The 27,398-nt window shown below is 45.5% G+C and overlaps 2 protein-coding genes across 3 annotated transcripts; one reads left to right on the plus strand and one right to left on the minus strand.

Moving 5' to 3' along the window:
- Nucleotides 1–1,021: 1,021 nt before the first annotated feature.
- Nucleotides 1,022–4,032, plus strand: MNX1 (motor neuron and pancreas homeobox 1). 2 transcript variants are annotated; one of them, XM_031616093.2, is made up of 3 exons: nt 1,022–1,634; nt 2,923–3,083; nt 3,205–3,646. In XM_031616093.2, exons 1-3 carry the CDS (start codon nt 1,094–1,096, stop codon nt 3,544–3,546), a joined length of 1,044 nt encoding a protein of 347 aa, XP_031471953.2. In that variant the 5' UTR covers nt 1,022–1,093; the 3' UTR covers nt 3,547–3,646. The 2 variants fall into 2 exon arrangements, with proteins under 2 accessions (XP_031471953.2, XP_089998287.1); XM_090142161.1 differs by having other exon boundaries at nt 1,042–1,634; nt 2,928–3,083; nt 3,205–4,032.
- Nucleotides 4,033–10,497: 6,465 nt separating this feature from the next.
- On the minus strand, nt 10,498–27,084 carry NOM1 (nucleolar protein with MIF4G domain 1). The gene is made up of 11 exons (XM_031615958.2): nt 26,182–27,084; nt 25,277–25,401; nt 24,539–24,734; nt 22,007–22,330; nt 21,435–21,545; nt 20,487–20,654; nt 19,732–19,853; nt 16,234–16,366; nt 15,749–15,880; nt 14,620–14,729; nt 10,498–13,772 (listed from the first exon to the last, which is right to left on the minus strand). Exons 1-11 carry the CDS (start codon nt 27,046–27,048, stop codon nt 13,595–13,597), a joined length of 2,466 nt encoding a protein of 821 aa, XP_031471818.2. The 5' UTR covers nt 27,049–27,084; the 3' UTR covers nt 10,498–13,594.
- Between the last annotated feature and the right edge of the window lie 314 nt (nt 27,085–27,398).

The raw sequence follows: 27,398 nt of genomic DNA on the forward strand, positions 1-27,398 counted from the left end.
GAAAGGGGAGGAAAAAAAGAAAAAGGGAAAAAAGAAAAAAGGAGAAAAAGGAAAGGGGAGGAAAAAAAGAAAAAGGGAAAAAAGAAAAAAGGAAAAATGTGAAAAGAGGAAAAAAAAGAGGATGAAAAAGAAAAAAGGAAATGAAAAAGAAAATAAAAAATAAAATGGAAAAAAAGAAAAAAGGAAAAAATGGTGGGGAGGAAAAGTGAAGAGAAAGATAAGAAAATGGAAAAGGGGAAAAGGAAAAAGAAAAGAGACAAAGAGGAAAAGAGAAAAAGGGGAGGAAAGGAAAATGATGAAAAGGAAATAAAAGGAAGTGGAAGTAGGAAAGGAAAAGTAATGAAAGGGAAGAAATGGGGAAAAAAGGGAAAAAAATAAAGGAAATAAAAGGTGAAAATCGGGGGGGAAAAAGATAAAATGGAGGGAGGAAAGAATGAAAAGGAAGGGAAAAAATAAAAAAAAGAAAAAAAAAAAGGAAAAGACGGGGGAAGGGGAGAGGAAAAGGAAGGAAGAAAAGGAGAAGAAAAAAAAAAAAAGAGGGGGAAAGGAAGAAAGATGATATTGTTCGACTGGGAAAAAATATCTGAAGAATCGAACGCGCTCCCTGAGCACGGGCTGAGCCCTCGGGTGGGGCTGCGGGACGACACCGACGGGGCGGGAGAGGGGTGCGGGCCGGCGGCGGTGCGGGTGGGAAGAGCGGAGATGCGGGTGCGCGTCCCGGCCGCCTGCAGCGGGGAGATGGGGGGACGCGGAACGGAGGCGATGGAGATGGAGGAGAGCAGCGGGCACCGCGCCGTGCATGCCGCCTCCCGCCGCCGGGTCCCAGCGGGGCGCGCTCTGCCCGCGGCTGCGGGGCCGGGGCGGGGCGGTGCCGTCGGTGGGCGCGGCCCCCGCCCGTGACAGGTGCGCGGCGCGGCCAATGGCGGCCTGCGGCTCCCGCTACCGCCAATGGAGGCGGCGGCGGCGGCGGCCCAATGGGAGCCGCCTGCGGGCCTTGAAGGGGCGCTCCGCGCCGCGCGGCCGCACTCCGCCCCCGCCGCCGGGAGACGCGGCCCGGGCCGCGGTGCTTCGTGCTGCCGCCTCCGCCGCTCCCATGGAAAAGTCCAAAAATTTCCGCATCGACGCGCTGCTGGCTGTCGATCCCCCCAAGGCGGCGGCGCAGAGCGCTCCGCTGGCCCTGGTCACCGGCGGCTCCGGCGGCGGCAGCCCTCCGTCTTCGTCGTCGTCCTCCTCGTCGTCGTCGTCGTCCTCTTCTTCCGAGCTCCCCGCCGACTGCCCGCGCACCGACAGCCCCTCTCCGCCTCGCCTGCTGCCCGCGCACTGCGCGCTGCTGCCCAAAGCCGCCTTCCTGGGCGGGGGGGGACCCGGGGGCGGCCATCCGCAGCACCACGCCCTGGGGCTGCACCCCGCGGGGCCGGGCGGGCCGGGCATCTACGGGCACCCGGTGTACGGCTACCCGGCTTTGGGCGGGCAGCACCCGGCGCTTTCCTATTCCTATTCGCAAGTGCAGGGAGCTCACCCCGCGCACCCCTCCGCCGACCCCATCAAGCTGAGCGCCGGCACCTTTCAGCTGGACCAGTGGCTGCGGGCGAGCACGGCCGGCATGATCCTGCCCAAAATGCCCGACTTCGGCTGTGAGTATGCGCTGCTTCCTCCCCGTCTCCCGAGGCTTCCCTTAAACCCTCCCTATCGGGGCCGGCTGTATTGTTATCGCTGCTTTAAATCAATAATTATTATAACGAAGGGATATCCGTCCTGAATCCCGCACTATTCCTTCCATAGCATCTCCCCCCATTTTCCCATGCGCGGAGATGGCAGCGCGCCCCGACCGCTCCGCGCAGCCCCAGGGCGCTGCAGGGGCAGCTCCGGGCATCCCCCCATATCACCCTTGTGCTTATTGACTCTTTTTTTTTTTCTTTTTTTTTTCCTTTGACCGATGGATTGTAAACACCATCCTCTGAGCTCGGGGAATTGCGCGCAGAGCGGCACCCGCGGTGTCGTTTGACGAAAATCATGCCAGGAAAAACTAGTCGTGATTTTCAATATATATGAGGTGGCTTTTTTTCTTTTTTTCGTGCTCTACGCGCGTTCGCGGAAACAAAACCCCATTGTTTGCTCTCGGATTGGTGTTGTTTGGTCTGCGGCGTTCAGGGAGGGGGGGGAAAACCCACAGAGGAGCGCTGTCCGAGCGCTGCCCTCAAATAGGTGCGGGAGGGGAGGTGGGGGGGGGGGAGAACGGGGATGATAAAATCGCACCGCGGTGCGAAAATAGCCCCGGGCCTCCGCTGCCCTCCCTGTTTTCTAAGCCGAAGGAGCGAAAGTGCCAAAATTCGGTGAGAACCGCGCGATATCCCGCCGCATTCTTTTCATTTATTTTTGTTAGTGAAATCCTCGATTTGAAGCGTTATTAAAAGGGGGAAATGGGCGAATACATAAAATATAGGGAATATGTATTTTTTTTCTCGTTCCAAGGCCGTTTCCCAGTTTCTCGGCCCTTATCGGTGCTCTCCCGAATGCGGTCGCTGCCGCATCCCGTGGCTCCAGGTTACGGTTGGGGTTAACCAGCGCATCCCGTCCATTGGCTTTAGGATTAATTAACGCATCCCTCTAATTGCCAACTCCGGGATTTGCTAAACGCAACAAATCGCCGCTCCCGGGAGATGCCGCTTCGCCGCGATCCCCGGCAGCGTTTCGTTGTGCGGCCCTCAGGAGAACGAAGATTTTCTTTATTATTATTTTATTTAAACGACTTGTTTCACACCGTCCCTTTTCCCTCCCTCCCCCCCCACACACGCATCTTTTCGGTCCTATAAGGGATTCCCACCACCACCGCTCCTCTGTTCTCCTCTCGCTTCTCTCTTTGCTGCCCACCCCGCGCTGATGGCCGCGTTTCCCCCTTCTTTCCCCCCCGCTCCCCCTCAGCTCAGGCGCAGTCCAACCTCCTGGGGAAGTGCCGGCGGCCGCGCACCGCCTTCACCAGCCAACAGCTGCTGGAGCTGGAGCACCAGTTCAAGCTCAACAAGTACCTCTCCCGGCCCAAGCGCTTCGAAGTGGCCACGTCGCTGATGCTCACCGAGACGCAGGTGGGGAGAGAAATAAGGGAAAATAGTGATAAAAGGGAGAAAAAAAAAAAAAAAGGATGGGGAGGGCACGGAGGTGACACACCGAGAGGCGGTGGATGAGGAGATTGTCTCCCGTTTCTAGGTGAAGATTTGGTTCCAGAACCGCCGCATGAAATGGAAGCGCAGCAAAAAGGCGAAGGAGCAGGCGGCACAGGAGGCCGAGAAGCAGAAGGGAGGAGGAGAGGACAAAGCGGCCGAGGAGCTGCTGCTGCCCGGCCCGGAGAAAGGCGGAGGGAGGCGGCTGCGGGAGCTGCCCGACAGCGAGCCCGAGGAGGAGGAGGAAGAAGAAGAGGAGGAAGAGGAGGCCGAGGCCGGGCGGTGCTGCCCCTACCACTCCTCCGACTGCTCCGATGCGGACGAGGAGGACTCGCAGCCCGGGGGACGGCCCGGAGCCCCCCCGCCACCTCCCGTACAGCCGCAGTGAGCTCACGGCCTCCCCGTCGGGGCCGGCCCCGGCAACGGAGCCTCTTGGCCCCGCTCCCCATCCCGCTCTCCCATCCCTCCCAGCCCGGAGGGGGACGCGGAAGGCGATCTCCCGTCTGCCGAGCGGGAGGGAGGATTCACACAGTGTTGTTATTGACTGAAAAGCGGCCACGACTTGAGCCCCCGTCCCCTCCCTGCCCTATCGGAACAGTTTCCTTCTTACTATATATCGGGAAAAGTGTTTATGTCATGAACGTTAAAACTGCTGCAAATCTCAATACTGTCTTTATTTTTGTATATCGTATTTATAAAAAAAGAAAAAAAAAATTCCTTTACTTATGCATGCTAAATTATTACCCAGCCCCTCCCGCTGTGAGGTGGGGGGGAGGAATATAAATAAAGAGCGTTTTGTACTGTGGGGACGTGTGCGGCTCCTTGGGCTGGGGGGTCTGGGGCTGTCGGACGTGCGATTTCCACCCGCTTGTGGGGCTGCAGATCCAGAGCGGCGTTAATTCGCCTTTTGAGAAGGCGAGAGAGGTTGTAAAAAGGGACGAGGGGTTCCCGGGGCCGAGGAGAGCCCCTCCGAAGGCCGAGCGAGGCCGCTCTGGGCTTTCTCTCTTCAATAAATCCGCGGATCAATCGGTTCTTGTCACGGTGGCGTTTCCCGGGCTCAATTAGAGCGCATTTAAATACAATCAACCGCCTCGGCCCCGCCTGCTCCTCGGGGCTCAACCCCGCCAACGAACGGCGGAACCGCGTCCGCGCAACGTGCGCGGGGAACCGCAACCGCGCAGCCCGGGCGCAACGGCTTGTATGAGAGAAAACGGGCTGGAGAACCTCCGAAACGCGTCCTGCTCCCCCTCCGACGTTTTATACATAGATCTATGTGATGTTTTTATTTTTTGCATTTAAAAGCCGTATATATTTCTATTTTTTTGATCATTATTATTATTACTGTTGTTATTTTAATTCTTCTTTTATTATTGTCGTTATTTTTTAAGCATCTTTTCACAGTTCCTTCTTAACCTTCATTTCTCCCGTTCCGAGGAGCGCAGCCCAGTTTTCCTCTGCACGCAGAAAACCCCGATCCCGGATTGCTTCGAGCGTCGCTCCCCGGGATGGGATTTAGCGGCACTGCTGTTATTTATGACTTTACTGCCCGACACTCCCCAGGAATACGCTGTAATTCAAAGCCGCTCCCGGGGTAGAGCATAAATCTGGGCAGATCCTAGGTGTCAAAAACCTGATCGGGGGAAACTTGATTTAGGCTGATCGATGCCTGCTCCCCTTGCAGGGAAACAATCGAGTTACGGGCTCTGATTTAAATCGGTACAACGATTTTCCTTCGTTTGCAGGCCGCGGGGTTTGGGGAATATAAAGCGAGAAAAAGGAGGGGAGAGATGGCTTTGCGATTTTCAATCGCAATTTTCAATGCGGAAATTCGGCGCAGCACCGCGGCTTCTCTGCCCCCGAGCTCAAATGTGCCTCTCTGGCTGAGATCCATCTGCACTTCCCCCGAAATATCCCAAATCGGGCAACCTGTCTCGTTATCCTGAATAACGGTAATAGTAATCGTAAGGAGAACATAAGTGTAAGAAGTGAAATTTTTAAAAATATATATATATCAAGAGCGACCTGAGATCCCACCCTCAAAAAGAACCTCACTTCGTCCATTAATACCCAATTAACCCCCCGCTAATTAAGCACACCGACACGCCGCGGAGCTGTGTGCCCGAGCCCATGGAAAAGCCGCGCAGGGTGCGGGCAGCCGCTGCCGGGCTCCGTATCAAAGCGCTGCCGGTGTATTGTGTCTGTCTCAATAAAATTAATCTCTTTAAAGCCCGGCCCCTACAAGAATACCTTCAGTGTTCCAGACTACAAGGGCAAATATGTTTTTCAGATTCTGTTTTTATGGACGGATTAAAGTTTATTTTCCATAATAGGGCACCTAATAAAACTCATAAAGCTCTGTCAGTCTTACAGCTGGTGGCCTCATTTAACACTTTCACTTCGTAAATCATTTTACAGCTTACCAGGTGTTTCCAAAACCGAGAGGAGAGGAAGGGGGGAAGAGAACGAGAAGGGGGCACGGAGGAATTAAACGCTCTGCAGTCACCCGGCGGCCCCTCTCACGGTGGGATGCAAAGGTGGTGATCCCGATGGGGAGAAAATCCCTTTAATTGGGATTTTCCATTTTGAAGGGATGAGGCTCATTAACAGAGTGATAAAAGGAACGTGGAGATGGATGAGGGGGTGGCTGTGGGACCCCATTATCCTATGCTGCCCAACTGAGCATCCCCACACATAGCCCAGCACTGCTCTAACCCACTGCCCAATAGTGACCTCATCCCCCCAGTTGTGATTTAATGACTCTATTTGTTCCCCCACCCATCCTCAGGAGGTAGCAGGGCTCTTAAAGCCTCTCTGCCCTATTCGAGGAGTGGTGAGGTACGAACAAGAACCTGGAGAGGACATTTTCCTTTAAAAAAAGGCACCGTGCTTTAGGCATGGATGTCATTAACTGGCAATTTCATAAGCATTAAGTGCTAAAACAAAAGAACCCAAATAGGAGCCATATGGTCGAGGTAAACCTGCTAAAAGTCTTTCAAATGGGAAACCATAAATATATAATCCCCCATGAAACTTCTGGGGATGGAATTCCTCACTAGCAGAAGGACTATTGATTGTTTCTGAAGCCCAAACTCCTCCACTCAGCCAAAGCTAAATGGATTAAATACAGTTTTCATGCAGTGCTCAGGAAGATCCCATCCCACACCACATCCTCCTGCAGTGCCTTTTCCCCCTTCCTCTGCTGCTGGCACCCATGGCTCATAGAATCATAAAATGACTGGGGTTGGAAGGGACCTCAGAGCCCTGTTTGAATCCTGGGAATGGACATACAGAATGAACGATGGAATAAGAAGCTGGTAGGGAAACACGGTCTCTCTTTGGCATTGTGTGGGGTGACCAAATTCCATTCTGCTCCCAAAATTCACATCTGTCCATAATTCAATAGCAGCTGAGCATGGTTCTGGGAGTTGCTTGGTGACCATGGTACAGCAGGTTGGTGTTGTATTTTTCACTAGTGCTCACATGGACAGCATTCCAGCTAAGGGGTATTGGAGTTATCCTGGATGAGATTAGGCATTTTAGCCTTTTCTAGGACTTTTTCACAGAATCACAGAATTGTAGGGGTTGGAAGGTATCTCTGGAGATCAAGTATTCCAGCTTCTGATTTACTTTTTTTTTTTGCCATGAAGAATATGCTCTGGGAACCGAACAGCTTCAGCTCACTGAGCCCTGGGGCTGTTGGTGAAGCAATGGAAGTACCTTCACGGAATAGAATCGCTCACAGTATTTGGGAGGTTAGAGAGATCCTTGTCTGATCACAAACTATTATCAAAATCTGGCTGCCAGCTTCCTTTTGGTAAAGACACAGGTTTCTCTGAGTCATCTCTAACTGCTAACTGATGCTCCAACATCAGCAGATGAAGAGAACAACGAGCTCTTGCTTTTGTAAAGCCCTACAGAGTTCCTCAATGTGTGAAGCTGAGCTCCATTTTACTGCCTGCAGGACATTTGCAAGCACATCACAGTTTCCTCTAATTAAGCCATTATTTGGAATTATTATTCACAGGACCTCTGCTGATGTTCTTGGTCAATTGCAACTGCTGGCAGCTGGGGCTCATGCGTGCAGCAGCACCCCTCGTTCTGCCTCCCCCTACCCATGCCCTAAGGATGGAGAATTCCCATCCCTGTAGGAGGCTGTGGGTGCATCTTCCATAAGCACAAACCAGAGCAGGCAGCACAGACTGCAGCCTTGGGATGGGGCACAGGGCTGAACCCAGCTGGGAGCCTTGAGTCTCCCGATGCCTTTTTGGGAAGGTGAGTGGAAGTCTCCCCTTGCTAATTTCTGCAGTGTAACAGCAGCTGGCGATGTGCAGCACCCTGCACACAGCTGATGGCTCATTCTGGGCTTTGACATGATGAATCTCTAAAGCATGTATTGCTGCAGCAGGTGGGTGCAATTTTAGAAATGTTAATGAGTAATTACATAAAGGTTGTCTGCAGTCAGTGATGTTAATCACTGTGCTTTTGCCAGGGGTAATTAAAACAGCAATCCAGCAACACAAGCCAGTGGCTCCCGCTGTCTGTGCTGCCTTCCTCCCTCCCCAGCTCCCATCTCTTGCTCTTCTTCAGGGATTTTCCTGCTTTTTTCCACCTTAGGGCCCCCATCTTCCCTGAAGTGCCCGACTGAAGCCAGAGGATGTCCAAGCTCCCACTTTCACTTACTCTTGGATATGAGGAGAAGCAGACCCGGGGCAATGCCAGGCAGAGAGCTGCTGCCCCTGCAGTCCTGCCCTGAGCACCCCAGCACCGAGCTCTGCTCTGCAGGCACTCTGCTGGGACAGCACGTGCCAGCAGCCTCACCTCTCCCTGCCCTCCACTTCATCACCCAGCTGCTCTTCCCAGCTTTTTGTGCCTCAGTGACCTCTGCTGAAAGGATCGCGGCCACTATTAATCACTATCGAGGAGCTGGAGTAACAGCTATGGGAGTATAAAGTCTGTTGTTGCAAAACTTATATATATTTTGTCTACGTTTTAACCTTCAGCCCACACTCAGGTGCTGTTCGGTGGATCCGGAGTGGGTGTCCCAACCATCCAGGAGCTCTGGCAGGTGCAGGTAGTTCTGTTTTTCCGCTGACCATCTGTTCAGAGAGAATGTCTCAGTCATTGTACAGGCCCTCGTGGTGCTCGTTGATTTAGGGTGGGAAGTTCTTTTATCAGCTGGGAAATGGCAAAATGCCTGAAAGTGGAAGAGGCACTCCTTGGCTCTTCCAGAACTTCCTCTTTACTACACCCACAGCTGATATTTGAGCATCCATTTTAGCAGTGGAGGAACAATGCTGGAAAAGCTCAGTGTGCCTCAGATAGCTCTGCATCAACCCTGGGCAGCTCCAGCTCCTTCCTGCAGGAGCCATTTTGGGGAAAGCATCACTCAACATCCACGGAGGTGTCAAAACTTGGTCAAGAACAAAGGTCTGCTTCTCCCTCAGCAGCCCAAAGGGTGCTCAGAGCTCGCAGACCCAGAGAAGGGCAGTGCCAGAAGCATTGATGGGATTGTGATGTTCCCATATTGCCTTCAGACTGCAGACAAGAAAGCCAAACCCATTCAGTGCTGCAGCAGGAGGCTGCTGCCTCCATCTGATCTAACCATTTAGGTGGGGAAATCTGGAAAGTAAGAATCATCTTGTTGACGCTTTTAGGGCAAGCTGAAATAGAGATTAAGAAAAAAAAAACATTCACCCAGAATGTAAGGCTTTGGCTGAGGCAGGGAGATGATTTTGTGCATAAGGTGGAAGCTTAGAACATGAAAGCAAGATGATTTTCTTTTCCCAAGCTGAGTACATCTGGATCTCTTGTTTTTGTAGCAGAGCCATGCACTCCTCCCTTCCCAGCTTCAGCTGATTTTTAGTGAAAACTCTGCCATGCTCAGGAACCTTTCACATTTGGAAATGAAACATCCATTTCACTGCTATTGACAGCAGGCTTTAATAGAACCATTCATAAAGGGTCTCTATTTGTGGTGTTGCCGTGCACCTTTCCTTCCAGTTACATCATGTTTCTTTGCCATTTCAGAATGTTTTCACTTTAAAGCCTTCCATTCATCCACTGGTTTTCATGAGTCAACCAAGCATTATATCCTAGCCTATGAGTTTTAAGAAATTTTGGTGCCAGTAGGGATCCATGAGCATCACCAGAGGGTGAAGGGAGCTCCTCCAGGGGGTGAAGTCACTAGAAGTGGTTGATGGTGAACATCACATCTCTACTTATGATTTCTTGAAATCTGTTCCATCCAAATAGCCCATGCCTCTTGGAAAAGTGACCTACAAATCTAATTGGCCTATCAAACTCAACCAGAGCAAGCAAATTCTGGACCTGGGATGGGGCAATGAATGTATTGGATATTAGTATGGACATATATACAGACTGGGGGATGAGAGAGCAGCCCTGGAGAAGGGATCAGGGGGTTCTGGCTGTGTGCAGGCTGGGTCTGAGCCAGCAGCGTGCCCCAGAGCCAAAGGGCCAACCGTACCCTGGGGGCAGCAGGCCCAGCACTGCCATGGGGCTGGGGACGGGCTGTCCTGTTGTGCTCTGTGCTGTGCAGCCTCACCTCCAGCACTGGGTGGGCACCACGCTATAAGAAACTGATAAAACTACTACGGTGTCCAAAGGAGGGTTACAAAGATGGGAAGGGTCTGGAGGGCAAGGGGTGTGAGGAGCACTGAGGCTCCTGGGTTTGTTGGTGCAGAGCAGAGCAGGTTGAGGGGAGGCATCATGGCGGCTGCAGCTCCTCACAGGGGCAACGACAGGGCCTGAGGGTGGAGCTGTCAGGGGAGGGGCAGCTGGGGGTGAGGGTGGTGGGCATGGAATGGGCTGCCCAGGGCAGTGGGCACAGCCCCAGTGCTGGAGCTCACAGAGTATTGGGACACCGCTCTGAAAACAGGGCTGGGTTTGGGTGCTGCTGTGTGGAGCCGGGGTTGGACTCGGTGATCCTTACGGGTCCCTTTCAGTTCGGGCTGGTCTGTGATTCTGTGCTGACACTCAGGGATTCGTTGTGCCGAAAGCTCTGCCGTTTGCATTTGGCAGCTGCTCCCGGGCCGCAGCCCCCAGCACACAGAGTTCACAGTGTGAACCAAGCGATCCCAGATGTGCTGGGAGCGCGGTGTTGAGTTGCACACCTTTGCTAACGGGGCAGACCTGCTTGCGTTTGCGCTTTCGGAGCACGGCTGCTATCAGCTCATCGTCCCCCCTGCACGGGACAATGGAAAATGGGAAGTTCAGAAGCTTGGAGAACTTGGAGAGCTCAGGTGCAGAGCTAAAGCCCTGCCAGAAGGACTGGGGATGATTTATCAGCCTCACGCTCCGGCCAAAGCTGAAAACCAGACTTTACTGCCCTGTTAATATTGATACAAAAAACAGAGAAAGGGAAAAACATCATTGGTCAGCTTAAAAGAAAACAAAAACTGAAGCAGTGATAATAGCTGTGAGGGGGTACTACTGCGTAGTTTTAAGCAGGAAACTTTCTGCTGTATAGCTAAAAAAAAACCCCAAGCATCCGGCTTGCAGCTAAAGGCACCTAATGCAAATCCCACTGTTTTCCACCAGCTTGTCACATGTAAGGATTGGTGCAGCTGCTCGCCTTTCCGGTATGGGGTATTTATATCAATTTATATTTATATCAATTCAAAGCCCTCTTCTGCTTCATGTAAGGATTCTGCAGCATCTTTCTTAGTATGAAAAAGGGAACATTTCTTACAGGACTCTGCCTGCAGGAAAGCTTCTCTAAAAAAGTCTTTTTTTTTTTACATTAAGGGTGGTAAAGCACTGGCACAGGTTGCCCAGAGAGGTGATGGATGCACCATCACTGGAGGCACTCAAGGTCAGACTGGATGGGACGCTGAGCACCTGATAGAGCTGCAGGTGGAGCTCACTGCAGGGAGTTGGACCAGATGACCTTTAAGTGTCCCTCCCAACTCATTCTGTGATTCTCTGCAAGAAGAATTTTGTACATGAGCTACTGAGCATTTACCCTGTGGTAGACAAAGCTGTCATACCTTCCCTAGCAGCTTATGTTCAGCCTGCAGTTCTGCAGGGAGCTGCCTGCCAGCACAGGGCTTGTTGCTGTTATAGGGGCTGAGCCCAACTATAAGAGGAGGCACGTTGGCAGGGATGCCTTTGCTGGGGATGTTTTTTTTCCTCCAGGGTTTAAAAGAAGTGTATTGTCATCTCAGCTTTCCTTTCCACATGTGCCTTACAGCCTCAGGATGCAGTGGATTTTGGCTGCTTTCCTTGGAAATTCAGTTTTTCAAAAAAAAATTTATGTTTGTGCATAAATGTGATGCTGCAGGCAGGTAAAGTCTGCTTCCTTCAGAAAGAAAGCAATAGCTGTGAGTTAGAATAAAACACAATAGATGTTTGACATAAATAATAAGGCAAGTATGCTTTAAAAAAAAATAGCAATTGTAATTTTAGACTGTAAGGTTAAAGACATCTCCTCTAATTGCACAGCAACACCTGCACCGCACCGCCTCAGCCAGCTGCAGTAAGGGAATGGGCTCAGACCCATAAAACACCAGGCAGTATTTCCACGGGCAGTGGTGCTCAGTTCTGATCAGAGCAAGGCACACAAGCAGGACAGCCTGCTGCACTGAATTCCAGGGAGATGGATCAAGATCTGCCTTCAAGAGCAAAGCTGCCTCAACCACCTTCTCAGAGCAATGCATTGTATGTTATTAAACCACAAACGAGTTGAAATGCTGGATCCCCCTCAATCCCTGCAAAAAGGTAATTAATTGGGTGGCTGCTGCAGCCCAGAGGGAGTGACTTTTTACCTGTGCCCCATACATTCCATAGCAGTCACAATTTCTAGAGGCTCGCACAGATTTTCTCCCATGCCAAGCCTCCAAAACTTGACCAGGTTTACCACAGTTGTTTGTAAAGGTGCTGTTTACAGGCACACCTCAGCATTCTGCCTCCTATGTCACACAGTCCACCAAAGCACAGCACCACGTTGCCTATACTACTGTTCTAATTAGTATGGATTTTGAAAAGATTTCATACTTTTCCTTCTGTTGCATCTAAGACCCAACTGAGCAAAAATGAGCATTCCAAGTGGTTAAAGCTGCCAGTGGTCTGAATCAGGCTAAAGAAAGCATCTTTACTCATTTTTTTAGTTATCTCTTATTCGCAAACTATGTGCAAGCATAATCTGTGATTTTGAAACTGAGTCTCTCCAATCCCAGGATAACCTTTAACCAGTCCTTCCCAGAAGAGGAAGGCCAGAAAAACAGCTCCCTGCTGGGAGCAGCAGACCTCCTCCCAAAAGTGTCCCTCACACAACCAAGCAAAATATCCCACACTCAGCTCCAATTAAAAAAGAAATATTCTTATAAGGCTCATTTGCTGCACAACTCAAGACTTCCTTGCAGATGCCTTCTGGGAGCAAATTTTCCCAATGGGAACAGATCCAAAGAAAGAGAACAGATCAGTGGTAACAAATGCAATTAGGAAGCACCATAACTGATGGGTCTGCTGAGCAGCTGAGGGCAAGCCCACCATAGAAATTAAGCTGGCAGCCATCAAACAGGTAGATGCAGTACTTACTATGAACTTGGGAGTGCCCCCCACATTTCAGGTCACTCCCCTGCTGGCTATCCAGCTGGAATAAAAACAATATGAACAGCAGAACACTTCAGAAAATCAGTTTCATGTGTTGTTGTAGGGTGACAAAATAATATGAGTGTTACACAAAGAAACGTACACAGATTTTTAAGGCATTTGAATGGGAAGTGGAAGCAAACCCTTAAAGAAGATATTCCCTTACTAAGACTGCTATTATTCATGACTAGAAAATCTGATTAGCACAAATAATAAAGACTGGTAACTCCAATTTTAAAGCTGAGTAAAACAGGTTAAAGGAGCATAAAACTCTGTTTAATCTCTACACCCAACATAACTGGGCAAAGTCAGATCCCCAAGTCTTTTTACTACAACAATTCATAGAATTAGCTGATCAATTCAACACTTTAAGAAAAAAGTTACTTTCTTCCTGAACTGACTCATCAGTACTTGTGCCATCTAGTGGCTCACTCCTTCAAAAAAATGCACTAGTAGTTATTAAACAGCCTGTGGTTAAGGCTGTTTAACACACAACGGTCAGTCTCTTGAAAGCATTAAATATGCACTGCTGAACACTACTTCTGACCAGGAATATGACATAATAGAATCCAACCTCTTCTCCAGATATTTGTCTACACAAAGTACTCATACTTAAAAGGACATAACAAAAAACCCACCACATTTTCCCTTTCTTCAGAAACACCTTATATCGCCTTCAGTTAATCCAGTAACTAGTGTGCTGAGCACAGTTTCCATCACAAAAATGGATACAAGGCTGTCCCAATAATTAGGATCTGAGAGACCAAACAACCTTGGCAGCTACATGCAAACCTAGTTTTTCTGCACGTTTTACTTGATAAACAGAACTACAGTTTGAATTTGGATTCTTTTGCTTGCAAAGCTCTGCTTGCAAGTTCTGCTCTTTCTTTTAACAAGCCAGTTTCTTCATCACTGTTTTGGACTTGTGCATTTTTCAGTAAGAAGTGGGTAAGGAACAGTTTTAAGCCTTCCCGTAGCATTCCCAGTTTGGGATTGTCAGATATCCTGTAAAGATACAGATCAAAACATAATATTAGACTTCTACATTGCAGATAACAAACAAACAGACAAACAACACCTCAAAACCAAAGCAAACACTGAATTTGAAACTCCTTGTGTTACAGCATAATGGTTGAAACAACTTCCTCCTAACTTTGTGACGCTGTGACTGCAATACAACTCACTTCCTGGAATCAGTTGTAAATTATGGCTGTCTCCACTATAACCAAAATGTTGGAAGTCAATTTTAGATGGGTGTTTGCAGATATGTTTACAGCTTGTAGGGGATTAGGTGAAATGGAAGCATCAGGACAATATTTCAGTCCCTTCAAAGTAACTGATGTTTTTTTTTTTAACACTGTGGAGAAGGACTATAAAAAGTTTCCTGTCCCACGTATAAAAATAAGATCTTCTACACAACGTTCATTAAAAACATAATAATAAAAACAAAACCTTGAAGCTTTGCCTCATTAGTGTGAGAAAAAAGAAAATAATAAGAAAGAATTACTAGAGAAATCTACCAGCAAAGACTGAAACTCGGTGCACACAGATGGCAAAGCAATAAGGTATTCAGGGTTACAGAGCTCTGCTCATGAAAATCCTATGAAACATACATAATAAGGCTTTCAGATATTCAATGTAATACTTTTCACAGCTGTATGTGTATCACAACCTGCACTAACAAACAAGTGATACCTGCTGCCCCCCACTTCCAGCTTCCCCCAGGCAAGTTTTGCTTTTCAAGAGTGGATGTATGGCCTTTGAGAAAGGCAATGTATAATTCTAAACAAAATAGGCAAAGCTCATATCTTTTTTACAATTACTACTAATGAAAGATTCTCTGATGACTTACCTCCCAAAAATATCATTAATGTCATCACCATCTGTTTTGACTAACAGCATGCTTAGTACTTGTCGCAAGAAACGGACTTTGGGTTTATCTAGATCACCAAATTCAATTACCTGGTTTAAAATAGAGAAAATTCATTCAGCTTAAATATTTCAAACAAGTGAATCTTCTTCACAGTGAGCAGAACTCTTAGCCAACCTGCTGCCTCCCATATATACCGAGTCTGAGGTTTGGCACTGAAGAATTATCTGAGCACGCTGCCTCCATAAAGCCAATCAAAAAGGAAGCAGTCAAGTTTCTAAGGAATAACTTGTCCAACAGTAACAGAGTACAAATATATAAATTTTCAATTAGATAAGTACTTCAGAAGTACCTTGAACACTCTAGAATATTGCCTGCTTACCACATTGCAATCACTCTTAAATAAATTCTACAGTCTTCTCATTCTGAAATCCAAGCACTCTGTGTATTTCTTCCTGGTCTAATAAAAACCAACAGCGACTAAAATGCATGACACAAAATCCGAAGTCTGCCAATGAAATGGCCTCAGTTCCAAATCTTACAAATGTTCTACATATGGAATTCTGCAGGGATTGTAATGGTTTGTTTACCCTGTACATATAGTGGGGATCCAGTAACACTGCCTCCGGCAACAGTCATGAGACTTAAATCACCTGTTCCAAGGCAGCTTCTCAGTTTGGGAGAGCAGCAGCACTGGTTCCCTGACTTACGTCAGTAATACAGATGCATCCCCCATGAATTATGGACTGAAGGGCAGCACAAAACATGAGAATCCTGGGTTTGGTACAGAAGCCATGATGGCAAGGCAGTTACCCAAGCCTACTAGGCTCAATGGACTGAGTACAGATACAAAGATGTTTCTACATTGTGATCTTCAGGATTTTTGTATGCCTAGGCCACCTCAGGCTCCCTTATACCCAAAGGACAGTATTAGTGTAGGGAATGAAATTAATCTGCTGATTTTAGAACAACCTTTCGTCTTTGTGATAACAAACAGCTAGAGCACCATCTAGGTAACAGAGAATATGCATTTTACACAGAATGCAAGGAGAGCACACAATTATTTTAATGTACTTTAAAGTATTTTTATTTTAAAGTAAAATACACCAACCTTGAGAACTGAAAGTGGCAATGACTTCGTTCTGAGTAAGTGAACCAACAGTGATACCAAGTTGGAGATGGCACTGGCTGACAGGTTTCCCAAGTCTCTGATTTTGTCCCAAATACTAAACTGAAATGTCACCTAAGTATCAAAAAACCAAAACAAAACAACCAAATCAACCAAATGACTGTTTAAGTGAGAAATAGCAAAACCTTTGGATCTTCTATTCTTTATGAATCCTCTGTTCACCAGGAAATGTTTGATCAGACTGTTCAACTCCTTTCTAAATGTGCAAAACAGAAGAACGCAAACCTTCTGCAGAAGATGTTTTGTTTCCTACTCAGAGCTGACTCAGAGTACACCTTACTGAACGCATCCATATACAGTGAGAATTTTTCCTCAGGATAATGGGATCTCAACAGGCATGCATCTACTGTCAAATGCTTACTTCTGTCTCACTACAATAACGGCACTGAAAGTTGAAACTTCTTTACCTGAAATCGTCTTTCATATCCACAAATTTTGCTAGCCAAAAATGCATAGAAGGGGTTATATGTCTTCTCTTGTAAGCAGCAATAAAGGATAACGTGAACAATTTCTCTCTCCTGCTGATCTTTCAACCCAAGCCTAAAATTTAGGCAAGAGAATGAAAATAATTTAGTAAGGGGAAGAAAAGACATCTACAGCAGTCAACATCTTTAATACCTTCAAAACAGAACAGAACAAAAAACCCACAGACAAATCTAATTCAATTCTAGCTGTTGGAAAGTTCTTACAAAGTCCTTAAAGCACTGAATAAAAATCAAACCCTTTAAACTGTAAGCTAAGTCAGTATTTTGTTATGGCAACATGGAAGTGTTGCAGCATTAGTGGGTTAAAGAAGTGGCTGCAAAAGTAACACCAAAATGGACAGAGGTGGAGTGATCCAAGTATAATTCCTTCCTGGGAAGGGAAGAGTACACAAAAACAGCCCACTCCCTGTTTGAAGGTTTCCACAAAGGAAAACAGAGATGACCTGTCATCAAGGAGTCTGTCATTGTTTGCACCTTTGAAAGCAGAAATACTGCAGTAAGCACTGCAACTCAGTGTACCAGTACAGAGGATAAAGTATTAGCACTGTAGGATCAGTACAAAAGCAAGAAAACAATATCAGTAAGAAGTTACACTGTCTGTCTCTTAACATCATGGCCAAGGACAAATAGCCTTCCCACTTGAACATTTGACCACTCTGAAAGAGGGCTGAGGCACTTTGGCAAGGAACAGCAACTAACTCATAATGCACCTGTTCTTGTGAATAATATGATTTAGCTTCCAGGGCTGTCAAACACTTGGCAGCATTAAAACCAATTAAAATGAAGAATGCTTAATATTATAATCTGAAAAATGTCGAACAAAATTATTTTCATTGCTTCAAGCTCAAGTTTCTTATGGCATTAATATAACTCAAATGTATTTTGTAACTAAGTTCGACCTCACTGGAACTTGCTCTACAGTCTGTAGAGTACAGGCTGTCACAGTTTGAGTCTAACAGCATTGGCTGTATGCTGCTCCAGACACCTGCCATTACATTTGATTATAGATACGTATACGAGAAAAAAATACTGTCATTCAGCCAAAGAACAGAATTTAAGGTCTTACAACTGAAAAATTTGGGATGATTTCTAGGCTGATTTCTAATAAGCAGTGAAAGTTTAATACTGTTTTCCCAAAACAAAACAGCACTGTAACTGCTAGGTCTTGGATATCATTCATCTGCTCTCCTATCAGCCAAAGGGTGTCTGAGTTGGTTACAGAAGTCTTTTCAGAGAAAAATAGTTCTCAGCTATCTGGAACATATCTAAGAGATGAAGTTACACTGCAGTCACTGATTTGGTACAGTCTCCTCTTCCTTATTCATTATCACTTCTAACATGACTTAGGTATTTTGGAAATACTCATGTTGCCAAACAGTTGGAACCAAGTAAAATAGCATTTTAAAATTTGGTTTTGTTCTTATCTTCACTTGTTCAGAGATCCAGCAGTACTACTTCTTTTCAGACCTCGTACTCCTCAATAACTTCACTGTAAAGCTGGACAGATTTCAGAAGCCTGGTAATTTTCAATAAAGAAGCTGCAATCACCTCAACCATTAAATCACTCAAGAGGTACAACACCCCCATGGACTTGCATCACTTCAAAAATTTCCCTCTGTATATGGAATAACTACCTCTAAAGTAGATATTTTATCACCAACATAAGCCTGCCTCCAAGTAGGGTAGGTATCATCAGCTGAAGCTCACAACTATCATTGGCTCCAGATCAAAAATAGAAACATTCAGTCTGACCTTTTAGAAGTTGGATCCACTGATTACAGTAGATACAATCATATACCTTTATTCTGAATTGCACAACACAGTACAACAGGATATCTAAGACTTCTACAACTCTTTCAATTATTTTGTGAAATGCAGAGCATTTCCAGTTCATGCCTATGAAATAGCTTAAGAAATTGCCTGTTCATCAGATTTAAACAGCACTCATCTCCCCTCCAGTGAGAGTATGTGGTTTGGTAAGGATGTGCAGCTTTACAGATAATGGAACAGACCAAGTCTCACTCTGGCTCCTGTCATGTTCCCAACACTCACACGTTGAGCCACTTCAGGGAGCTGTTCTGGCTACAAGCTAACGGCTTGCTTTTGTTGAAAGGAGGAGAAAGAGAAGCAAGGTACAGCAGCCTGGATTTAAAATGGTTTAAATCACCATTTCACCACACCTCAACTCTGCCAGAGACCTAGCAGCAGATGAATCAACAAGTGCAATTAAAATAATCTTTATGTATTTCTCATGCTCTTCTTCAAGAGACTGACATCAAACGTATGAATGCAAATTTTCAAACACTCTGGAAAGCACTTTCATATTGAAGTTAATTCCTTCAGTGACAATTCTGTGTACTTTGCATTATACTCTGCCAGATGTGGGCAGATTTTAGACTCCTCCTCTATATGCATTTGCTGCATAAAAATCATTATTGACGCACATCAGGCAATCTGCAGACATAGTTCTTCTGACAAGCCTGTGTGTATACAGATTTGTATACTAGTTTAAATAACACAGATGAGAGGCAAGGATCAATTTGCAAATTGAGCTACCAGGCCTTGGCAAGAACTGCAGCAGCAGCAGCTAATTTCTTTTAATTGAACAAGGCCATATTAAGATATTGGAATGATTCCACCGCAGTCTTAAATCCAAGCTGTGTTTTGCAGAAGTGGCATTTAATCAAATATTAGTTGACTTTATTACAGTCTGTTTTGGTTTGGTTAGCAAATTAAATAATTGCATGCCATCCTGGTAAAACAATTCCTTTGAATTACAAGGTTGCAACAGGAAAGTTCAGACCTGATCTCCCCCTTCCCAGTTACTAAAGACTTGCAATTAATAAACTGACAGACACACAGAATAACTCAGTTTGAGCTTTTCTCTGATCACAGTCTTCTAAAAAACTGTTCTGGAAACTGGTCTTAACATGATAAGTGACTCTGGAGCAAATCTAAAGCTAATAAATTCTCCAGGATGAAATACATTCTGTAGGAGGGAGGCTCAGGTGCTAGAACACTACTACAAGTATGGACAGAGATGTACAAGGTGGCAAGAGCAAGTCTGCAACAGACTGGGATTCGCCAGAATGGGATCCATATTTTTTTCAATGGAAAAAACATAGAGCTCTTTAAATCAAAAGATGATGTAAATCACAGTTCTGGACATGAATGCAAACAAGAGGAGCTACTTACTTCCCCTGATCGCTAATTAGTTCTGCCTGACCCCTAGTAGTCCTTAAAGAATTTTGATTCCCTTCTCACCCTTTTATCTATCCTCATTTGCATCCCTAGTTACACATCTCTGTGATGTGTATTATTGATACATGCTGTTAAGCCCAGACCAGCATTGTTAGTTTTCCCACCCAGCTAAACGTCAGTTTTAGTTCTGGGCTTTCTTCCAACCTAGTCAGTACTTACTTAAGTAACTTTTCAAAGGCATCCATGAAGTCTTCACTTGTCATCAGTACACAGAAAATACTTCTCCTGATATCAGTGTTCATCCTCTGCTTACGAGCAAGTTCCATTATCTTTGAACTCACCTGAAAGGAAAAAAAAAAAAAAAAAAGAAGCTTTAAGAGAGTTATTTCTGTGCAGCCTCCAATAGGACCATTAATGAAAATCTCCGGTAAACGGTAAAGCATGAATCCAAAGGTCCTGAACTTTTGTCCAATAGAGGTACAGGCATCATCAGGAGCTTTTTCAGCTATGGAAATCTACTTTAATTGTGCCAATTACTTTTAAGAAGTGCTTCTCTAATGTATGGGACCATGCCATTACCAGCTCAACAAATTACTTTTAGAACCAGCTTAGATATATGCCACCCATGGACAGACAACACTACGTATAAGAATTCAAATAATCAAATCTACTTTAAGTGTCTTCTTCCATTTCACGTAACAAGCTACTTTTGCAATGCCACAGTTAAAATGGCACAGGATAAAAAGAAAGCAAACTATAACAAAGTATTACCAGAATAATAGTAATAGAATCAAGGTCATGAATCCATTACTTTGAAAATTTTAAGAGCAGAATTTACAATTCAAAAGTTTCACCTTACAGGAGTCCACAAAGTGTTTTTTGCGAGCTCCAAAACGAGTTATTCACCTATATCAAGAACATTCAGAACAACACAGACAACTATTAGATTTATAACCAGTCCTGCTTGGAATTACCTTCCCAATACGCAATTTTTGCTGAGCCTTGCTGTTTGTGTTATTGATCATTGGTGCTCCACTCCAGGATGAGCCTATGATCCACCAGCGACCAACCCGATCTGCATTGAGGAGGGACTCCAGGGAGACACGGAGCTGTGTTTCTTTTCCAGAACTACTGCTGTGAATCTTGAAGAACAAGAATAGTGTTTTTGAAGATATTTTTTAAGATACGTTATCTACTTAAAATTACTTTTAAATAAATGTTATAAATAAACACAGAAAAGTTGATCTCCAAAAGATCTTTAATTTAATTCCGTCATCTGTTCTTCCAAGCAGCAACCTGAAGAAAACTTACCAGTTTTCCTTTAGCTCTAATTTCTCAAACAGATGAAGCTGATCAAATCTGAACTGAAATCAAAACTGAATTGTTTCAGACACAATCCACAAGGCTCCGAAATATGAAAATAAGGAAAAAAAGCAACACATGAAAGTTTTCAGAACTTCCAGAATTATGGTCAACTTAGGAGCAGTATCTGTATCTATGCATAAAAAAAAAAATCTTTGGAAAAAAAGAACTTGTTATGATGACTCATTTCTTCTACACAATCATTAAACGTTCCACAATCTATGTCATGAACAGAGACATAGACTTTGCCTCCACACCTTTGATTAAGTCTTACATATTTTAGCAGACTCTTCTGCAGAAGGCTGATTGGTAGGAGATTGTTCAAGTACTAAAGTCATTTTTGACCACAAGAGTTTAAGATTGTTAAAAGGATTCCCAAATCTTTATTTTTAGATACAGGCATGCACACACACAATATACATATATGTATTATATAAACATAACTATCTTCTATACTACATATTACACAGTTTATTGCACATCATCAAGCTGACATAAACTAGAATTAATCATCTGTAGTGTAAGAGCAGCTGTGCTATATCTGTCAAGAAAGTTCTCACCAATGTTCTTTGCAATTTGCGGAGTTTTTCAACTGGTTGAGGATCATAACCAGGAATCTTACGCATGTCATTATTCCTCAGTGCCAACATGGTCTCCAGCATAAAACGAACCTACAGGGAAAAGAAATATTTATATGAATTACGTGCTGCAAGTTTGTTTAAAAATGTAGAAAATGTTTTGAAAATACTGTTTTGTGGGAGTAAGGAATTGATCTGGCAACGTACTTTGAAATTCAGATGACATGGATACAGATACAGAAAAGGATGTTTACTTTAACTCCCATTGTATTCATGTGGGTTCAAGCCTGAATTCAAAGTCTTAGCTGCTAAACACCAAACTTCTTGAAGTGTAAAAAGTAACATGAAACAGAGGAATTATCCATTGCATAATACGCATAACAGCTCTAGTTTCACCAGTTGCTAGCCAGATAAGGAGAAAGTAAATAACTAAATGCAATGATTGAGCTCTAAATGAGAACCTGAGTATAGCAGAAAGCATTTTGGTAAATTAACACATGTACCCATCCTTGGCAGTGCTGATTCAGAAGAGAAAATCCATAATGTACACATACCCTAGTCTGATCCTTAAGTTCTTTCTCTGCTGCGTTTGCTTTGCTCTGGGCTTCACTGATCAGATCCTTCAAAGCCAATGCATCATCTTTTCTCAAGGAAAAGCCCACGTTTTTCAGAAGAAACAAAATGAGTTCAATATCTTTTTCAGTGAAACTGCTAACAAGTTTCTTCAGAATATCAAAGATCAGCAGGCAATGAACTACATGGAAGTTATAAAGATGGGCAATCAAGGCAAGCAGATTTTCACATTCTTTCCCTTCAGCATCACTGCGACTGAGGTCATCAAATTTCTTCACCACAGCTTCCAAAAAGTGAGCACCGACCTGGCAATAGTTCCATTAAGGAAAAAAATAGTCAGCATTTAAACACTGGTAGCTTTTACAGACATCTGCAATACATTCATTTCGGGGACATTGATATTTTCATTTTAAAGAAATATTGTTGTTCCCATCAACAAACATGGATGTACTATATATATATATATATATATATAAATATATAAAATTGTGTCACATTTTCTTAAAGCATATGTTACTTAACCTCATACATGGAACACAGATGCCTTTTAAAGTCTATGCAAAAAGAATAAAGTGTTCTGAAATTACAGTACACACACATCACAATTTGCTCACACAGTTTTCACTAACAGTGCCTCTGCCAGACTGGCATGTTGTTACTGCTAACCATTCATCCAGTAAAAGCTGCACGTTCAAAACCACGTGCATCATAGTTAAGCATTCCAAATCAAAGTATTTAACAGGTGGTGAAGTAAAACAAACCCAAACATAAACATAGCAAGTTTTCACTTGCAGAGCATGAGCTTAAGCTGATTTTAAGGTGAGAATAAGACTCAGCCAGCTGTCAGAGGTACAGCTGAAAAAAAAACCAAACAACCCAGAATCTGTATTTATGAGGAAAAAAGAATGCTAAGGATTGGAATTAAAAAGCATATCAGAGCATTGTTAGGTAATTGACAGTAATGTCAAGTAAAAAACAGTAATGAACACATTACTGCTAGGGTTCAAACATAACTCCCCTCAGCCCACTCTCCTCACCATTACGACTGTGTTAATATTTGCTGGTTGTTTGTTTGTTTGTTTATCTTGTTTTCTATGTAAGTCCTGGCAGTAGCACTGACTTGCATGCCAATCCTCCAGTAACTGAAGATTAAACTATCCAGCAATCTCACTACACAAATGTATACACTCAGCCACTATAATCTTCACTTTTGCACTGACCAAGCTAATCCAAAACGCAGCTGTGTTACATTTGTGTGTAATGCATACTAGATTTATTTTATGCAAAAAAAAACCCCAAATCTATAGCACTTCATAATATTGTTAAATGCTACAAACGTATTGTAGGGGAACTGTCAGGACACAGCTTGAAGTGGTGATTGAGCACCTGGTGAAGGGGTGTGGCTGGCTCAGGGAGCACAGGTAAATTGTTTGCACCTGCACTCCTCACTTGACCAGAAGGGGAGGACCCAGGATAGAGCTCCCCTGGACTCATATAAGGACCAGCCACTAAAAAGGAAAGCATCTCTTGGACCTGGGCTGCCTCCTCAGGAGTGCTGCATAGCTACAAAGCCCCTTCACAGCTGGGTGAGCTCCATTCTTCTCTCCATATATGGCTATCAGCCTACCTGCGAATGCTTTGCCGAGTATTGCTGAGAACTTGTCAGAAACAGTTTTGCTTCTTCACGAACAGAACACTTATCATCAAAGGTGCTGAGTAAGAGGGCCATTAGTATAGAAGATAGTCTGAATATCAGCTGCCTATTACACAGTATTCTAGTAAGTTTCATCTTCTGAGTGGATTACATTTCTCCTCTTAAAATGGTGTTACAGTATCATGCATTACTTGTATTAGCAACAGCCTTCCAGGAAGCAGAGAAACAAAAAGTTTAACAGCAAGGCTGTGTAGGGAAGTTGTTGTAACTGCATCCATCTGATATTTAATATGGTTTCAGAGACCAGTTATTATTCGGGTCAACAAATACATAATGAAGAATTTGCATCAACACAGTTTATGCACTGTGGATGTAGGATGAGAATGTAATTAGATGGGAATACTCTACTGAAATACCTCAATTCTCTAATGAAAATGTCACTGAAATTAGCTCAAATACTTCCTTTGTAATTTCAGCTTCCTGACACTAAGCAAGACGTATTATGCCTCAATCATCCATTAACTTTAAAAACACAAAAAAGCCTCAACTTCTGAGAAAGCTGCCATAATTCCTTAAGTTTTTGACATTCTGGAATCCTTATACGTAGTTATGATTTGCACACCTGGGCTTTAAGAGAACCAAAGGGACTTTTTCCATTGATGCAGAAGGACTCCTGTAACTGCAGTCTTTCTTACCTGCATACACACAGTGCACAAATGTTCTCTTGAGCGTATATCTGTTCAATACAGATTCTATTTAGTGACACACAATCAGAAACGAAAAGGCACTCAAAGTGAAATATCAGCATGTTCCCCAACTTGTATCATTCAATAGTATTAATCCCCGCCACAAGAATTACCTCAGTTCCTACTGTATGGTGAAGAACGCTGACCAAAAGGACGTGCTCCATCATCAGTCTTGCAGGCATAGCAACTGCAGTAACACAAGCATTCATAAGGATGCTTGTTAGAGTTTCATTCATGTCCTTTCTACTGTTGGCCATGTAAAGCTCTTCCAGCTGTCCACTGATGGAGGACAAATTTGGCTCACTCAGCCTGTTGAGAAACAAAATTCAATGTTTGCTCTTTTGCTTCTTTGTACAGTTCCATCATTTCCAAGGTATCTAACTTGCAACCTGTTTTTAAGCCCAGCTAGTTCCTCTAAAATGAGTGAGAAGATGAATGTAATGGACCTCTTGTATCTTTCACTAAACTAAAACCCTCAAATTTATTTTATTCAATTTTAACACAGCATACTGGTATGGGAATAGTAGGGAACTCCCACTGCAAGGTTGTTTTTTTAAAAATAGATGTAATGAAATTGACATTTGGAGAATTATAGCTAGCAATTGTGGGCAGCAGCTGTGTGGAATTCAGCCCAATCTTAAATTTATTTTCTAGGTCTTTCAACTTCTGTAACTACCAATTTTGAAAAATTTCTATCAACAAAGATAATTATTATTAAGGATAGCAGACACAGCTGCCAACTTAAAAACACTTTGCAAAGACAAAAGTTCACATCCATGCCACTTTTCTTTGAATGATGAGCACTGTCACATAGAATCAGAAAGATTAATGACTTGTCCTTATTCCATTACCTATTAATGAGACCATTCACCATTTTCTTTAGTCTTCCCAATTCTTCTTTCTTCTTGCCATCAAGTGCCTCCTGAGCTTTTCTCACTTGAGGGGGAATGTACTTTGTTGCATCGTGATTATGTTCCTTATAAAGAAAACAGTCAGCAGATGAAATTAGTATTTTAAACACTTGAACTTAAGTATATGTTTCAATTTAAGATTAATATATCAGACTTTTTGTGAAGCATAAGTAATGCCAAAGGAAGAGCCTCATTCAGGAAAAAAGCATGCAGCAAGCTACTGCTTATGATCAGCTTGAGAGAAGCAGAAGAACCTACCTCTCCCCTTCACATGAAGTTTTAAGTAAATTAAGTAAATTTAAGTAAATTACTTTTATTAAAAGTGACATCTCAGGTTGCTAGTTTAACCAGACAGACAACAGAAACCCCCATAGGTGAAAGCCTCAGCTGCATTGGTGTTCTCAGATTAATTCAGTGCCATGTGGCTAAATAATGTTTGGCTTCCTCTCCTCTACTTACACTACAAAGCCAAAAACAAGCAGAATATCTGGGATGCACAGGAAGAAGGAACTCCAATTTCCACTGCATATTCATTGTCTTATAGGCTTTGTATGATCTTAGGGAAGTGCTTAAACTGGCTCTGGTATGGTGACACTTTTGTTCCTTTTATTTGTTGATTGTGTGTACACAAACAAGGCTTTGTGTGTTAGGCTGCAATGTGCCAGCATGTGCCTTTAGACTTGGTAGAAGCTCAGAAGTCAGCGCTGCTGCTGCTGGACCCAGCATGGTTTTCACCATCACTTCTCCACACTGGTCAGACAACAAACACCAGCGCTTTGCAGAGGTGATGTCAGGTTTGTGTACTTTGAGAAGCAAGTCTGCATTATTTCAAGCCAGCTCCCTACCTCCTGCTCTCCCTCCTCCGGGTCCGAGGCCTCGCTTCTCTCAGGCACCCTGCTGTCCTCGGGGGATGAGCTCTCACTGTCCCACTGTCCTTCCCCATCTGACCCCTCGAAGGTGTCAGAGGCTTCTACTAGCTCCTCGGGGTCATCCTCAGCCTTCTCAGAGTTCTCCCCAGCCTTCTCGGGGTTCTTCCCGCGCCCCCCAGGCTCCGGGTCCTCCTCCTCGTCGCTGCTCTGGCAGAGCCCTGCGAGGCCGGCGCCGGAGCCCAGTGCGCCCAGCACGTAGCCCAGCCCGTCCCGCAGGAAGCTCTGCGGCAGCTCCTCGGACGCGGCCTCCCCCTTCTTCCTGCGGCGCTTGCCGAGCCCCAGCTGCCGCTCCAGACGCCGGATCTCCCTGTCCTCCTCCTCGTTGGCCTCCAGCAGCGCCCGTTTCCTCGACGAAGCGGCTGCGGACGGCCGCGGGGCCGCTACCGGTGGCCGCGACGCTTTCGGGGCCGGTTTCTTCTTCTGCCGCGGTTCCGGCTGCTTTTTCTCGGCGGCGGCAGGCGAGGCCGGAGCCGCGGGGAGGGCAGCAGGAGCCGGCCGGGCCACAGCGGCGGGAACGTCCCCCGTGCCTCCACGCCGGAGGAGGCGGCGGCGGCTCCGCTTCAGCCTGCGCTTCTCCTTCCTCGCGTCCCGCCGGCTCTTCCGGCCCGGCTTCTCCGAGCCTTTCAGCGGGTGCTGCGGCGGCGGCGGCAGCTGGTCCCCGGCCGCCTGCACGAATTCCCGCACCGCCAGCCGCAGCCTGTCCAGCTTCCCGTCGCCGCGGCGAGCGCGGCCGGCCGCCCGCTTCATCCTGCCCCCAGTCACGCCGCGCCTGGGCGCCGCCATCTTGGGGAACAGCGGTGCTTCGCTTCCGCCTCTTGGGCGGCGTTTGGGGCTGCAGCGCCCCCTGCTGGGCCGGCGCGGGGCGGGAGCGGCCGTTCGTGGGGCGCGTGGCGGTCCACAGAACCGAAATCACAACATCGTGGGGGTTGAAAGGGACTTCTGGAGATCATCTAGCCCAGCCCCCTGCTGCGGATCGATTACACAAGTGTTTATCACAGAATCATCCTAGAAGCGTTTGAATTGGAACAGACCTTTAAGGCTATCCCTGCAATGAACAGGGACGCCTACAGCTCCATCAGGTGCTCAGAGCCCCGTCAGCCTGACCTCGAGTGTCTCCAAAGACAGGGCATCCA

The sequence above is a fragment of the Phasianus colchicus genome, chromosome 6 (assembly GCF_987193195.1).
Source record: "Phasianus colchicus chromosome 6, bPhaCol1.hap1.1, whole genome shotgun sequence".
Classification (NCBI taxonomy): domain Eukaryota; kingdom Metazoa; phylum Chordata; class Aves; order Galliformes; family Phasianidae; genus Phasianus; species Phasianus colchicus.